This window comes from Neomonachus schauinslandi, chromosome 1 (genome assembly GCF_002201575.2).
Source record: "Neomonachus schauinslandi chromosome 1, ASM220157v2, whole genome shotgun sequence".
Lineage (NCBI taxonomy): Eukaryota > Metazoa > Chordata > Mammalia > Carnivora > Phocidae > Neomonachus > Neomonachus schauinslandi.
The window spans coordinates 153,545,204-153,560,579 of record NC_058403.1 but is presented as its reverse complement, the minus strand read 5'-3'; the positions used below and the strand labels follow the sequence as shown (position 1 = coordinate 153,560,579).

General features: G+C 34.6%; 1 protein-coding gene across 18 annotated transcripts in view; it reads left to right on the top strand.

Annotated features, from left to right (window-relative positions):
- The window catches only part of CLASP2 (cytoplasmic linker associated protein 2), a 183,368-nt gene that overhangs the window by 116,754 nt on the left and 51,238 nt on the right, over positions 1-15,376 (top strand). For 11 of the 18 annotated variants that reach the window (XM_044920799.1, XM_021677581.2, XM_044920794.1 and 8 more), the window contains 5 exons: positions 3,056-3,226; positions 3,661-3,768; positions 8,341-8,447; positions 11,837-12,081; positions 13,765-13,828. In XM_044920799.1, coding sequence (XP_044776734.1) covers positions 3,056-3,226; positions 3,661-3,768; positions 8,341-8,447; positions 11,837-12,081; positions 13,765-13,828 — 695 coding nt within the window. Of the gene's footprint in view, positions 1-3,055; positions 3,227-3,660; positions 3,769-7,308; positions 7,372-8,340; positions 8,448-10,442; positions 10,467-11,836; positions 12,082-13,764; positions 13,829-15,376 lie in introns of all 18 variants that reach the window. The other 7 variants (XM_044920826.1, XM_044920809.1, XM_044920802.1 and 4 more) reach the window with 3 other exon arrangements.

Sequence of the window (15,376 nt, the reverse complement as noted above, 5' to 3'; positions counted from 1 at the left end):
ATTTGTAGCTTTTTCATGTAAGCTTTCTTCAGCTATAAGATGTTGTAGTTCTTCTTTACCTGTAGTTTTAAATTAAATGTTTAAATAATAAAAAGTTAAACATTTAATTATTTAGATTATAGGCTATTAGTAGAAGAAAAGCTGAACAATTTATATTTACTTTTGCAACTTCATTTCATCTGCTTTGTACATGAGTGTCTGATTTCAGCTGTAAAAGCTACTAAATGTACTGCTTTTGTTACAGACGTCTATGGCTTAGGGATTTTTCTTTTAAAGTTTGCTTTTTTTGCTTTAAGGTTTTTTATTTTCTAAGAACTGACCAAAGCTTTCTTATTTCCATCTGCCATTCATTTTAAATCTGCTCCTTCCCTCTTCATGGATTATAACCCTTACCCTAATTCTGCCTTTACACTTGTTCAGGATCACAATCTGCTAATACCATTGGTGGTAAGAATCTATAGACTTTATGTGTGCATCTATTGTTTGATCACCTATTTTCGTTATCTAGAATGGGTTCTATTCAGCAGAAATTCTCAACATAAAATTCCATTGTTGTGTAGCCATACTGAGGCAAAAATTGCCAATTATCTTTGGCCTGTCTTTATTTTATTACCAAAACCTTGAATTGCTGAAATTATCCAAGTCGATCCCACAGGTTTAGACATTCAAAAACAAAGGAGTTTTAGTAATGCCTTGAAAATACATAAAAAGTATAAAATGGTAGTTTGAAAACTTTAGGTAGCACGAGAGAAATTAGGTATCCGGTTTCAAGTTTTGCAAATTAGAGTATTTTCTAGTAGCATGCTATTCCCTAGGTATATCATGCCCCTTTTCATCAATTCTGTGGTTTTCTTATAAGTAATTAGCCTAGGTAGTCCTTGGCTGGGGAAAGAGCCCTGATATTTTCTCTAAGTACAAATAATTCCAAAATGAGTCATAGGCATTGGAATGATCACACTGTCCACAGGGGTTTGGAGTCAGTGGAGAAGAGAGGGTAATGATGAAAGCAAAATGAACACTGCCAATTTTTCATCAGAATGAACACTGCCAATTTTATTTTCTAGGAGACGGTATGAATGAATTTAAATACAGAAAGAGTGAGCTTGCATAGTTCTGATAAACACAGTTAACCTAGAATAGGTGGGGTGATTACTCTGCTTCTATACTGCATGTTTCCTCTCTGCTGAATAGACCCACATTTCAAGGAATTCTTTAGTCTCCTACCAACACCTTTACCCCTTAAATTTATATTAGTTTTAACAGAATACCATAGTGTATGTGTTCATTCAGTTCATTATTTATACTTTTTATATTGTTGCAAGTGTTCCCATAAAATACTCCATTGGCTTATCTTGCATTGTGAGTTTGTGGCATGTTGGGTGTTTGGATGTTTTGGTGTGTATGTTTAGTTTAGATACTGCATGGAGAAAATAGGTGCCTTGTGGGTATCCTTAAGGTTATAACTGAAAAAAACCTGATTTGAAGATTCTTCACCTGAAACATCAAGAAACAATTCAAACGAGCCATCGTTTTAAAGTAGAATTGAGTAATTGCCCTGAAATAATTTAGAGTTCCTTCTACTCAAATTGTTAATTTCGGAAGTACTGCTTTATTTTATACAGTATTGCTGTAACCAGTGGAAGATAATTTTCATTTTGTGTGCTGGTAGAGTTTAGGAATTAAGCATGAATTTAATTTGTATTTAGTAAGACCATGCCAAGAAAACTAGTGAGGGTCACAGATCAGCAGCCCGTGGACCACATCCAGCCTACCTCCATTCATTTATTATTTGGTCTACACAACATGATAAAAACGAGAAAATTTCAAAGTTTTCATTTAAAACAAAACAAAACCTAAAACCTGGCCGGTATTACCTCAAGACACAGCTGGCTGGAACTGAAAAGTCACCCCTCCCTGCCTTACACTCAGTGCTCCTCCCTCATTAACATCTCCTGCTTGACCACATTGGCATTTGAGTCTTTAGTTTTTGCTCTGTGAAAATGAAGCATGATTGGGTAAGATTATACAAGGTGAGCAGTGACTGCCCTGTTGGTTAAGAGAAGTGATGCCCAACAAAGGGGAAAGGTTGCTTTCATTTATTTAAGTGCAAGTTTAACTTTTCTATAATGCTACCATTCAGAATGTAGAGTTAAATTATATTCTGGAGTTATCTAGTTTGTTTCCCTAGTCAATGCAGACATAAAATATTTTGATTGACAAGGAGCTCATTTCCTTAAAAGTTAACCCATGCAATTCTAGTTTAAAACCATCTTTCTTAACTTTTTTTTCTTTAACCCTTGCCCCAATCTGAGATTTTGTCTGGCTCCCTCTCTCTTTTTCCCTGACCACATATCCTCTGCCTTCCAAGATTGAGAATCACTAGTTTGGAAAGGGTCTGACTTCTCTGACATTTGCTCATAGTTCTTTTCTACTCTCAGTACCCCTACATCTACATCCTAGGCATGGCCACCCAAGATGCCTTTGCTGTTAAGCAAATAACAAATAGCAAAAAGCAAATTTCTTATTCAGCTGGCCCAATTTTATAAACATTTAAATTGTAATTTTGTAAAAATTACAAGTATACATAGTAGCAAGATAATTTTGCATCTCAGAAAGCAAACCATTTTAACATGAAGAAAATTTTTATTCTTAACAAAAAATAGCAGTAATGGAATGACTAATTCTGTTCCTTGCAAATACATAGCTTTCTAATACATAGTTGTAGCCATGTGAAATGTACTGTCAGAAAAGTTATTTTTTTTGAAATCTTATATACTATTTGTGTTCTGAAACAAACATACTATTAGTGTTGTCCTATACCCCTCAAAACTGAAAATAGATTTTACATGATTTTTACTGTTCAGTCCTAGTATATATAGCATACTTTTTTTTTTTCCAGGTTATGACTATACATGTCTTCCTCAATCCATTTCCTTTGAACTCAAACTTGCCATACTATCCCAGTTTTCTCAGATGTATTTCTTGAATTTTTATCCTTTCAACAAGTTCTCTTAGAGTTCACATCTTAACATTTGTATGTATGTTTGGTGTTCAGCTGGCAGCCGGTCGGGGTCTCCAGGAAGAGTTCTGACCACAACAGCCCTCTCCACTGTGAGCTCTGGTGTTCAAAGAGTCTTGGTCAATTCAGCCTCAGCGCCGAAGAGAAGCAAGATACCGCGGAGCCAGGGCTGTAGCAGAGAGGCTAGTCCCTCTAGACTGTCAGTGGGTAAGGTTTTCTCTATGAGACTTGGGACCTCTTCTCTTGTATTTCAGGCTTGGGTATTGGAAAGCATGGCAGACATCAGTTGAGTGCTTAGAAGCCAGAAGAAAACAACTCAGAATTCAAAGAAAATTGAAATATAGGTTATAAATTGAATTAGGTTTCTTACCTGGAAAGTACAATTCATTTATATTTTAATCCTTTTGTTGGCAGCCTTCTTACGCTTGTAGAATGCTATTTTACCCTTGTAATCTCATACAAACTAGATGACTATATTCAAATTTAATTGTATTCCTGGTAATGCTTTTTCAAGGGTAATTTGTTCTCAACCTCAGAAAGATTGATCAGTTTTTAAGAAAGAAAAATAAAACTAACCTATCAAAAATGCAAATTCTGTCTTTTATTTCCTCCCTTTCTGTGCTGCTGTTGCCTGGTACCAGCCCGAAGTAGTCGTATTCCTCGACCAAGTGTGAGTCAAGGGTGCAGCCGGGAAGCCAGTCGGGAGAGCAGCAGGGACACAAGTCCTGTTCGCTCTTTTCAGCCCCTCGGTAAGTACTTGGGCAGGCGTTGGTGCGTTTCTTTCCCCTGTGTTACCACCATCTGATAACCTCAGCATACGTGGGGTTTAGCTTTCTTCATCGGCTGTGTCTTTGCCTCTCTTTTCTATCCTGGTAGAAGAAAGAGTCAGAAGGAAATTACATGTTTGGGAAATTCCTTTGACATTTACTTGTTTTAAATGAGTAACTTAGACCTTGTATAAGCAAATTGCCTCCATAATCAAGTAAATATCACAGATTTAAACTACAGAATATTGCATTCAAGACTTATCTTAAGAAATAAACCTATACAATTTAAAGGTAATATTTAAATATTCTCAAGTGAAGTATGGACCATTTCATTTGATAAAATAAATGCTGTTGGTTTCTTCAGCAGAAGTATTAACATTTCAATTTAGATATTTAACTTAGGTTATTAGAGTGCTGCAAAATACCATATGAACTACTAACTAAAATGGGACAAATTAACATTATTTTTTTACTATTTTACAGTTTAATGGTTGTTTCCCATATATTAGTTTGTGTCATGTCACTGCTGTAAAACCTCTGTGTTTCTGGTTATATAGATTATATTATAACCTTGACTATAATAGTATAGTTACCTCAATTATAAAAATCTTAAATGACTTTTTTTAAGCTTTTAGTATTTGAGAATAATCGGAGAGGCGGAATTTTTTACACTGAAAATTTTTAGAATTTCTGCATGGTCCTTCAGGTTTTTAACTAGTACTTTGTTTATATATATGTACATACTTAACGCCATTTCAGATTTTTTCTTTTAATTCCATAAAATGTAGGTTACTGTAATACGTAGAGAATTTCTCATGGTTCTCGTTGCCTGTTGGAATTATTTCATTCAATACACATGTTAGTAGAGGATATCTAGAGATTAATTTCTGTTCTCTGGGCCATTTGGTTCAAATAAATCACTATACTATCCTGCACTGACCTAGAAAACCCCCATTGAGCTAGGGACACAGATAGGGATATCCTCAGCCTTCATTGTTTCTGTTCCAGTCCCAGGTGCCAGAGCTCCCTTTCAGTACTTTGCCAGAGATATTTTTAGTTCATATACAATAGTCATACACAATATTTTTAGTTCATATACATGCAGGCTGTGTTTATGCACACACACAAACATACGTGTAGATGTACAGGGTAAATCTTCATGTATATATGTTTTAAAAATGAAATAAATCCTACATTTGTATAAAATAAGCATGCCATCTTGAAGGGTTGAAGGAAATGGAGTGGGAGCTTAAGAGCATATGTTCTAGGGTCAGATGGCCTGTAACTTCTATACCTGAGTTTCCCAATCTGTAAAAGTAGGATAATAATAGTATGTACTTGTTAGGATTGTTTTGAAGAAGCTATAAATGAGCGAATTCCCCAGAAAGAGTGATTTGTGTAATAAAAGTATTTTAACTGCTCTGATTAATTGGCACACAGTGAGCACTTGGTCATCATCGTCATCGTCCCTGCCTCCACTACTGCTCGTCCACCTTTTCCCCTAAAGCTCTTAATTGCTTGCCTAGAAGTAGTTCCTTCTACTTTAGTGGCAAGGATCTTCAATATTTTTAATGGTATAACACCTGCATCTGTATAATGCTAATGCTGCAGAATTATTAGAAAACATGAGATATCAAGAAGAAACCAAAATGTGTTTCTGTACCTTTTAAACCTTGCAGTAGTCAGAGATTAGAGGAATTTATAGTCAACTATTAATCACTTAAAAAATAAACATTGTTAATATGCCTGTTTTTAAAGAGAAATGGTGGCTAGCCATTCATTTTCTAGATTCATCTCAAAGCCTCCATTTGACAATTTAAATCACTTAAGTTTTTATTATTAAAGGAAGCTGTTCTCCTGATTCTAATGAAACATTCTATTTGGATTAAAGATCATATCTTTTAATCATATAGTTTTCAAAGAATTGATTTTTATAGCCCTTTTATTTACATATGGATACTGCATGGTAAAGGTAGCAGATTAGCCCTGTTTAGTACACAGGGATGAGAAGTAGCATTCTGGAAAATCAGGTTATCCTTCCCACTTCCATTGTTTGCTGTGTTTGCCTGCATTCTGCTGTCCTTACTGTGTTTATTTGGTGGATTCTTTTTTTCACCTCTTACTTGAATATCGCCAATTCAGCAGATGAACCCCAAAGTTTGCCTTGCATTCAGTTGTAGCACAAGGTCAGTGTGAAAATCCTAAAGCATCAGAAATAAATCAGAGCTGAGCAAAGCCAGTCTTCTCTAGAACTTGTACCCTAGCTATTATTTATTTCTGGAGCCAAGTTTCAAAAAAAAGGGGCTTATGTTATTACAAGAATGTGAGTGGTGCCTCTTACCTCTTACCTGCAGAGCCACAGGTAACCATGATTCCAGAAAATTTTTCAAGAATTTTCATCCATTAGGCATTTCCATATTGGTAACTCTCACCATTTAAAAAATTATTTCTGTCGGGTAAAATTAAAACTATTAGTATGTTTTATTAACAATACCAGTCACCTTTCAGGGTCTGATTAAACCTTTTGTGCAGCATTCTTTCTGTTTAATCCTTTCTCTCAATCTTTTTGATCTTTTTTGCGTTCATTAAGGTCCCGTGGCAAAGAAAAGAGTGATTTGTGTAATGGAAGTATTTTAACTGCTCTGATTAATATATCTAAATAAGAGTAATCTATCTCATTAAATATTAAAATGAGTCTTTCCTGGCTTATTTGTTTCTGTATGTAAGAAGAAGAATGACTTTGTGGTGTTAGGAAAATCGGGATTTTAAGATACAAAATTTAAAATATGCTAAAATTAGATTCAGAGAGACATGTCGTAAATAGAGGGAGACATGTCACATTTCTAGGTCTTTTGATTAGATTATTAATACTTTTTTATGTTCAAATGTGCTTTGATATTTAAATAATTTTTTACTGAATACAGAACTCATATTCTATGAAACATTATGGAAGATATTTAGGCTAACGTAAATGAGGTATGTTATCTTTTGAACAATGTGAAGATGGTACATGTACTGTTTAAGAGTAAAGGCCTTGAAAGAGGACAGGTACTGAGGTGTTTCACTTATAGTAGTATGGCTTTGATCACATTAATTAACTTCTCTCTATGCTTGAATTTACCCATCTATAAAATGTAATAGTAATACCTGCTTCATTGGGTTCAAGATTAAAGGAGATAGGGCTATTATTGGTTACTAGTTACCATAGTGGTTTTTTTTTTTTTAACTACAGTGTTCATTTTTTTGTTTCATGCTTGTACTTTTGACATTTCCTTCCATTTGAATACTTGCTTTTTTTTGTCTCCTGTGGACTTATGTCTGTCCCCTTAGGTGTAAGATCTTTTGTGTGTCAAGGATGATATTACAGTGCTAATGTTCAGTTGCCTGACTTGGCAGTATTCTGATCCTTAACTAGTACTAGTAATACCAGTGTTGACTAACTCTCCTTGCCTGACTATAGTGCTGCCACTATTCCTTGTTTCTGTGGTAATAGATGAGGTTTGTATGGTCCTGTTATTCCAGCCTCCAGACACCATTCCAGATCTACTGGTGCCCTCTACGCCCCCGATGTGTATGGGGCCTCAGGTGAAGGATGAGTACATTTTCACTATCATCTGTGCATTCATCTCAGATTTTTGTCCTTTTCAGTTTCCATTGAATTGTATATTCATGTTTTTAAATCAATTTGTTTTTATTTAAATTTAATTTGTTGGATAGTAAGTCATTTGTGATTTTTTAATTTTCCCCCAAGTAACTTTTTCCCCTTCCACAACTTTATTTGGACATTTTTCTCACTGGCAGATGACATTTTTGTGTGTGTGTGTAACCTAAGTTATGTCATGTTTAAATATGGAATTGTTTTATGTTCTCAATTATGTACTTCATCTTTGTACATGTTTTGGAAAAAAAAAAAAAACCAAAATGGTGGATGAAGTGTTTTAATTGTAAATGATGGTGTAGAAAGTAGTTGAGGGGGAGAATCCATCTCTAGTTTGTCTTTACATACCTCAGAATGTTGGGCACACAGTAGGTGCTTAACAAGTATCAAATGACATGTCTTAGTTATAGATTGAAATCAACCTATCTTGAAGAAGGAGAAATAATAATTGGAGGTTTTTTCCCTGGTAAACTGGTGTGGCTTTATTGAGCTCCCTAATCATTATTGGTTTGAGGTTTGATCTTTGTTCTGGACTACTCCGTGGCTCACCTGAATGGAAGAGATTTGCGTGACTGATAGAGCTGGACTAATTGCACAGGCTGTAGATTTGCAAGCCCTTAGCCAGCCATTCTTTCTTCTATCTTCTGGTCATAAATGTATCATAGCTACTATTCTTTAAATTTATATTCCACACACTGTCAGTAATTTTAATTGCCTTTACCATTTTATTTGACCAAAAACCAAATGTACCCAGAAAATACAGAATTGCTTTTAAAATGCTTTGCCCCATTGGTTTTTTTTTTTTTTTCCTCCCCTTAAGGATCTTAAAGTTTCCAATGTGACACTGTTAAATTTATGACTCTCTCAAAGCTGTTTTCCTCCTTCTGACGAATTAGGTCCAGGGTATGGGATCAGCCAGTCAAGCCGACTGTCATCTTCTGTCAGTGCCATGCGAGTCCTGAACACAGGTTCTGATGTGGAGGAGGCGGTAGCAGATGCCTTGGTACTCTTCTCCATTTCCTTATCATTATAAATGTTCCCACTATGAAACTAATGTATGGGTAAGGCAGTCCACCAGTGTAGGAAAGGACATAGGAAAATGCTTGTGGATATAATTGAGGATGATCAAATGTGGGCAATTTAAAAAGCAGAGCAGTATAATCAATTCTTGATCTTTATTTCTTGGCCAGAATTTTAAGCCAAGGCTAAAAGTAATTGATGGCATGTCAGGAATATAAATATTGATGTCCTTAATAGGGTAATGTGTTTTATGCACTGTAGTACACTAAGAGTAAGGGTAGATTAGATTAGTACATAAATATGTAGACTACAAGCAATATATTTCAAAGCTTGCTTAACTTTGAGTATTTAGGGATTGTGTTAGTTTGGGGTAGGATTTTGTTTAGTCTTATGTATATTTTCTGAGCTGAGAGAAAGTACAGCTTCAAGACACATGATAATTAGGATATCCTCCTGGCTCTTTATGCCTGACACATTCAACAGTGAGATTTAAAAACATCATCTATAGATCCATGATAGTTTGTCAGAGAGTGCTGTACATATTTCACTGCCGTTTTTCTCACTTAAAATTATGAAAGAAGTATCATTTGAACAATGACTATAATTGGCTTTTGCCAGTTTCCCAAGTCAATTCAGTATGACACTTTCTGTTTCAAATTATATTAATCCAATGTTTGGGAAGCATTTACTCAGTTTCTTACACAGAACGTATAAAAGGCCTCATCTTTGTTTTGTTTGTTTGTTTGTTTGTTTTAAAGATTTTATTTATTTATTTGACAGATAGAGAGCACAAGTAGGCAGAGAGGCAGGCAGAGGGAGAGGGAGAAGCAGACTCCCTGCTGAGCAGGGAGCCCGACGCGGGGCTCGATCCCAGGACTCCAGGATCATGACCTGAGCCGAAGGCAGCCGCTTAACCGACTGAGCCACCCAGGCGCCCCAGCCTCATCTTTGTTTTGAAATAAGAAATACATTATGCCTTTTAAGACTGTCTTAGCCAGTGTTGATACAATACAATTTATGCCACATATTTGAGAAATAAGTTTTGAAAAATATTCGATGGTCGTAGCTATAATACAATAAATGTAATTACATATGTAGTTCTGTTCTAACAGTCTATGTGTGCTGAGTTTTTTTCCTTTATCTCAGCCATTTGATTGATTTTTTTATAAATGATGTAACTAAGTAGGAATTTTTTGTCTTGGGCATGGGATATATTGATCACATCTTGTTCTGATGATCTTAAATCAGATGCTTTAAATTTACTGTTTTTCCTCAATGTATTTCTCAAATCATATTTTCTTGTTTCTTTTTAAATGAAATTATGCTCACATAAATTTTATTAATTGAATGGGTTATTCTTGAACTGTTACTTATAATAGTAAGATGTGTTTGAATTATATAAGGAATATTTAATTACCAGGGCCAAAAGCTGAATCCCAATAATTTGATTCTATCTACTTCCATTATTTGCATAGCATAGATATTCCGATTATAACTATTAATTTCTAGAAAAAAATCTTTCCAACTACTAAGCCTAATTTGCACCTTGGGAAAATCACAGAAACAAAGTTAACTTTGGAAATGACAGAAGGATTCAAATAGAAAATTTGAGGGGCACCTGGGTAGCTCAGTCGGTTAAGCGTCCCACTCTTGATCTCAGCTCAGGTCTTCATCTCAGGGTTGTGAGTTTGGGCCCACGTTGGGCTCCACACTGGGCGTGGAGCCAACTTAAAAAAAAAAAAGAAAATTTGAGTTTCTTTAGGAAAACTGGTTATGGGAATATTTTTGTAGCTTAGGACTAAAGGATATTGGCAAGATTGAAGATATAGTCTGCTAATAAGCAGTTCTCATGTATCTATATATTAAAAATTTTAATGTTTCTGATTATGGGCATTGTTTATGCCTACTTCATTGTACTGTTTAGCAAAATGTTCTTCATTATTTTTAATTTTTCTCTTTAAAAATTTACTGCTCTCAGCTCTTAGGAGACACACGGACTAAGGTATAGACATTGCTGTTTTCTGACATCTTATGATACCATAACTTTTTTCTTTTGCTTCATCAGTTTAACAGATGATAGTTTTCTAGAAAATATTCAAGTGGAAGTAATAAGATCCTTTAATACATCCATTTTTCTGTATATATAATTATCAATAGGGAGATGCTGTTTGAATGTCCTATGGGAGTTCTTGTCCTTCCAGCTTGACTGCTCCATACAGATGAGATGTTATTATTCATACTGATGTCAATGACAAAACTGATTCTAGAACCCAACACAGGAATACCACATTAGCACTTTCTAAATTAAGTTGGTGTCTCTAAATCAGTAAGAGGCATTTAGTGATGGAAATGTCTTTATAAAACTATTTTGAATTAAATTCAAGTTACTTTTTGTTTTTAGATTTTAGACTTTGGAGAATTTGTTGTAGCCACTGGAACTGTTTTAAATTATTGTGCTTATTAACATGTTTCATAAAAATGTCTTCACTGCTCATGAGCCTTAAATTCAGATATCAGATTATATAAAGATATATTTGCAATCCTTCCAAGAAAATTTCAAATAAGCTGTTTACTCTCTCGTTTCATTTTTATATGCAAGGTATAATTAGCAGTTACAGATACAAAATGATAAGCTTCAGATGTAAAGAAATCAAAGGAATCTAAATAGGCTTTCTTGCATTTATTGAAATAGACGGTATAGACACATTGGGAAAAACATGGAGGACCCTCAAGGAGCTTGCCTCTTAAAAATAATAGCAAGCAAAGCAGGTTCTCATCATGCTTTGTATTTCACTTCTCGAGGAGACGTGAGGGTTGGGTACAAAGGAAGAAAATGTGGCAAGAGAAGTGGTAGTAGATGTAAAAGGGAGACTAGAGAGAAGAGAAAGCAGACAGGAGAAAATAGAAGTCATACAGGAAAATGTGTTTCCTGATCCATTCTCATCCTTTAAAAAGTAATATTCTCTTCTTACCAACTCAAATTTCAAGTAGTTTCTGTTCATTTATACTCTAATAGTTCTTGGTTTCCATGAAAAGGAAAAAGAAGAGGGAAAAACCCACAATTTGAGCACTTCCCACTTTAATATCTGAACTTTCATATAGCCTTATTCTGTTTATACTATATCCCATAGTTTAAAAATATTCATCTTCTACTAACTTCTAAAACATGTTTTCTGAAGCAAAACTAAATATTGATAATAAAATCAGTGATCAATTGATATAACATTGATAATAATTTTATTATTACAGTAATTAGCCTCATGATTGGTACTGATTTTAAAACAAAAACCAGTCTTTTTGTGGTCAGTAGAAATTGTAAAATACCAGTATATTCTTTTGGCTACTGCTAATGAGAGCCTTTATGTATAACAGAAAAAACCTGCTCGAAGAAGATATGAATCATATGGAATGCATTCAGATGATGACGCCAACAGCGATGCATCTAGTGCTTGTTCAGAACGCTCCTATAGTTCTCGAAATGGTAGTATTCCCACATATATGAGGCAGACAGAAGATGTGGCAGAAGTCCTCAATAGATGTGCTAGTTCCAACTGGTCAGAAAGGAAAGAAGGCCTCCTGGGTCTGCAGAACCTATTAAAAAATCAGAGAACACTAAGGTGAGTTGTGTTGGCTTAAAATAATTGTTCTGTCAGGTTAGCACTTTCAACTTGACTTTGTCTCCATAACACCTTAGAGATATTAGTATGGGAACAGACTTGTTTTAAATTCAGAAGATGGCACCAAAATATTTTCCCAAGCTTCAGGACCATCAATACTATCTATACTAGAAATTTTTATTTAAAAGGAAACTTTTTATTCACAAATAGAAGTTCATGAAAAAGGGTATTAATTTCTAAAATTAAAAAAATAATAAAGTGTACATGAGATTAAAGCTGGCCGGTTTATTAAAATTCATTCCTGATAAATTTTTCAGTGAGAAGAAAGAATGTTTATGCTCACTTGAACATGAAGGTATATTCTCAGTGTTCATGTATTATGTGAGTCATAGTGTTATACAAAATGGAATTGGAGTGAATTTCTCTTAACTTTATATTGGTTTTATAGTTTGTCTGATTTGGTTTGATTTGATTCAGTTTTCTTTCCTAATGGCTTTTATTTGCTTTTCCCCCCTAAATTCTTTATTGTCTTTATCTGTGTAATGTTTTAAACTTCTCTAGTCAACCCCTTTAAAAACCTAGATTCAGATAATTCGTAAGTTTGAGTGTAGTGGAAAATTAGAGGGCTACTTCTTGACTTGATACCTGAAATCAGGGTTAGAGTTGCTAGCTGTATATTTACTTTAGGAAGTATTAAACCTATTTAATTTAAAATAGATGTTCATCAGTGTACTGCCTAATATATTTTAATGTTTGCCTATCATACTTCATGAATCATTGCAATAAATCATAATATTGTTCCTAACCCCATCCAGATTAGGTTAATATTAGGTTCAGTATATCATTATCAGTGGCAAGAGAGTAGGGCATAGTGTAGAAAGATTTTAGCCCTCAGGTGGCCAAATTTAAGAAAACATCTTAGCATTTAAAGGATAAGATTCAGGGGCTCCTGGGTGGCTCAATCATTAAGCATCTGCCTTCGGCTCAGGTCATGATCCCAGGGTCCTGGGATCGAGCTCTGTATTGGGCTCCCTGCTTGGCGGGAAGCCTGCTTCTCCCTCTCGCACTCCCCCTGCTTGTATTCCCTCTCTCACGTTCTCTCTCTCTCTGTCAAATGAAATAAAATCTTTAAAAAAATAAATAAAAGATAAGATTCATGTGCTGGGAATGTCATTTGTACAGTATCCCCTGTCATGCTACATTAATGAAATACAATTGTAGTTCTTTTCATATAACTTTTAAAATAATGTGGGTCGCAACAGAATTATTGTTGCATTTGATAAATTTGTATTTATCCCTGATTAGTAAGTCCCACACATTTTTTGATTTGGAGGACTGTTTTGTTTTGATTTTTTATAAGAAGCCTATTTATAGCTAAGGTTATTTTTAAATGAATTCTTCCTACAGCAAGTTATTAATAAGCTACTTTTGGGGCACCTGGGTGGCTTAGTTGGCCAAGCATCTGACCTCTGCTCAGGTCATGATCTCCAGGTTATGGGATCAAGCCCTGCCCCCGTGGCACCGCCCCACCCCACCCCCCCACCCCCCCACCCCCGCTCAGCAGGGCGTCTACTTGTCCCTCTCCCTCTGCCCCTCCCCCTGCTTGTTCTCTCTGTCTCTCTCTCAAATAAATAGATCTTTTTTAAAAAAAGATATTAATAAGCTGCTTTATTATTTTGACAGTCGAGTTGAACTGAAAAGATTGTGTGAAATTTTCACAAGAATGTTTGCTGATCCTCATGGCAAGGTATGTTTTAGTATTTAAGATTATTTACTCCTATGGGATGTCACCTGTGGATTGCCAAAAAAATAAAAGTAAAATAATAGCAAAACACTGTAAGCCATTTTTTTTATTATTGCCCCAAAATGGTAATAATCTTTTCAAACACAATTGAAATTTTTGGTAAAATACATAATTTAGAAATTGCTCTCTGGTAACCATTTAAATTTCTCCAAAGAGAGATTGTCTAAGACTATAAGCTGAGGGATATAGTAACAAGCATGACTCATAGAATTAGTCAAACTGAATGTGTTTGTATCACTAGAAACTTTTTACTGTTTGTAATGGGAAAAAATTGGGGTAAGTTGAAAAAAGGTCTATTGTTTTCTTCTTTTGCAGTGTTAATGTAAATATTTTCTTATCTTAAAAGTGCAGTTGTGTAGAAAAGAATTGCCATTAAATAACACAAAAGCACAAAGTACCATGTTGGCCATAGTTTGGTAGTAACGTTAAAAACATTTCATATGTTGAAGTAGTCCATAAAAATTTTCAGAACACTGTTTAATTTTTAATGTTGATTAAAACATACTTCGTTTTAAGCACTTAGGCGCAATCTGCACGTGCACCTGGAAATTTTGGTTCACCTTGCAGGGTAATTGTAATTTTACATGTTGTAAAATGTATTTGGCTACTCTGTTTTCAGTAATGTGTCTGACAATGGTGAAACTTTATTGTCTTTTTTTAGGTTACCAGTTGTCTGCATGAGAATTTCTAACCTAAGTGAGAGGGAGATGTGGAAGGGAAATTATAAAAAAAAATTAATGAATTTCACCTTATTTTTTTATTGTCTTCACTTTATTGTTGCACATATCATTCTCATTTTTTTCTATTTTTGATATTTTCATTACTTGCAACACTACTTTAAAGATAATAAAATCCCACTTTACATATAAACTAAAATCCAGCTAAAGATTATAAATTGCTTCTACTTTAAAACAGTTTTCAAAGATTATCCTCTATCAAATGGTATATTTATTTTATCCAAGAATGCAAATTTCCATTAAAGACAAAGATTAAAAAACACTTGGTAAGCAGTTTGTTTAAAATTTATAACTTTCAGGGGTGCCTGGCTGGCTCAGTCAGTGGAGTTGCAACTCTTGATCTCATGATCATGAGTTCAAGCCCCACACTGGGCCTACAGGTTACCTATAAATAAATAAATGAATGAATGAATAATAAATGAAGTTTATAACTTTCAAACTGAACATGTTGGTAACTGTATGATTTTATACTTACATTACTACCACCAGTTACAGCTGTAGTACTTGCTTTAATGCAAAAATTTCTATAAATCTTGAACAAATTAATTGTTGATATATTTTCTTGGCAATATAAACCAGAGAACAAGACAATTGTGATCTGGATGGACCTCTTTTACAAACAATATTTTAGTAATTATACAACTTTAAAAAATAGAAATTTTTTTTAAGATTTTATTTATTTGTCAGAGAGAGAGAAAGGGAGCACAAGCAGGGGGAGCGGCAGAGGGAGAAGCAGACTCCCCGCTGAGCAAGG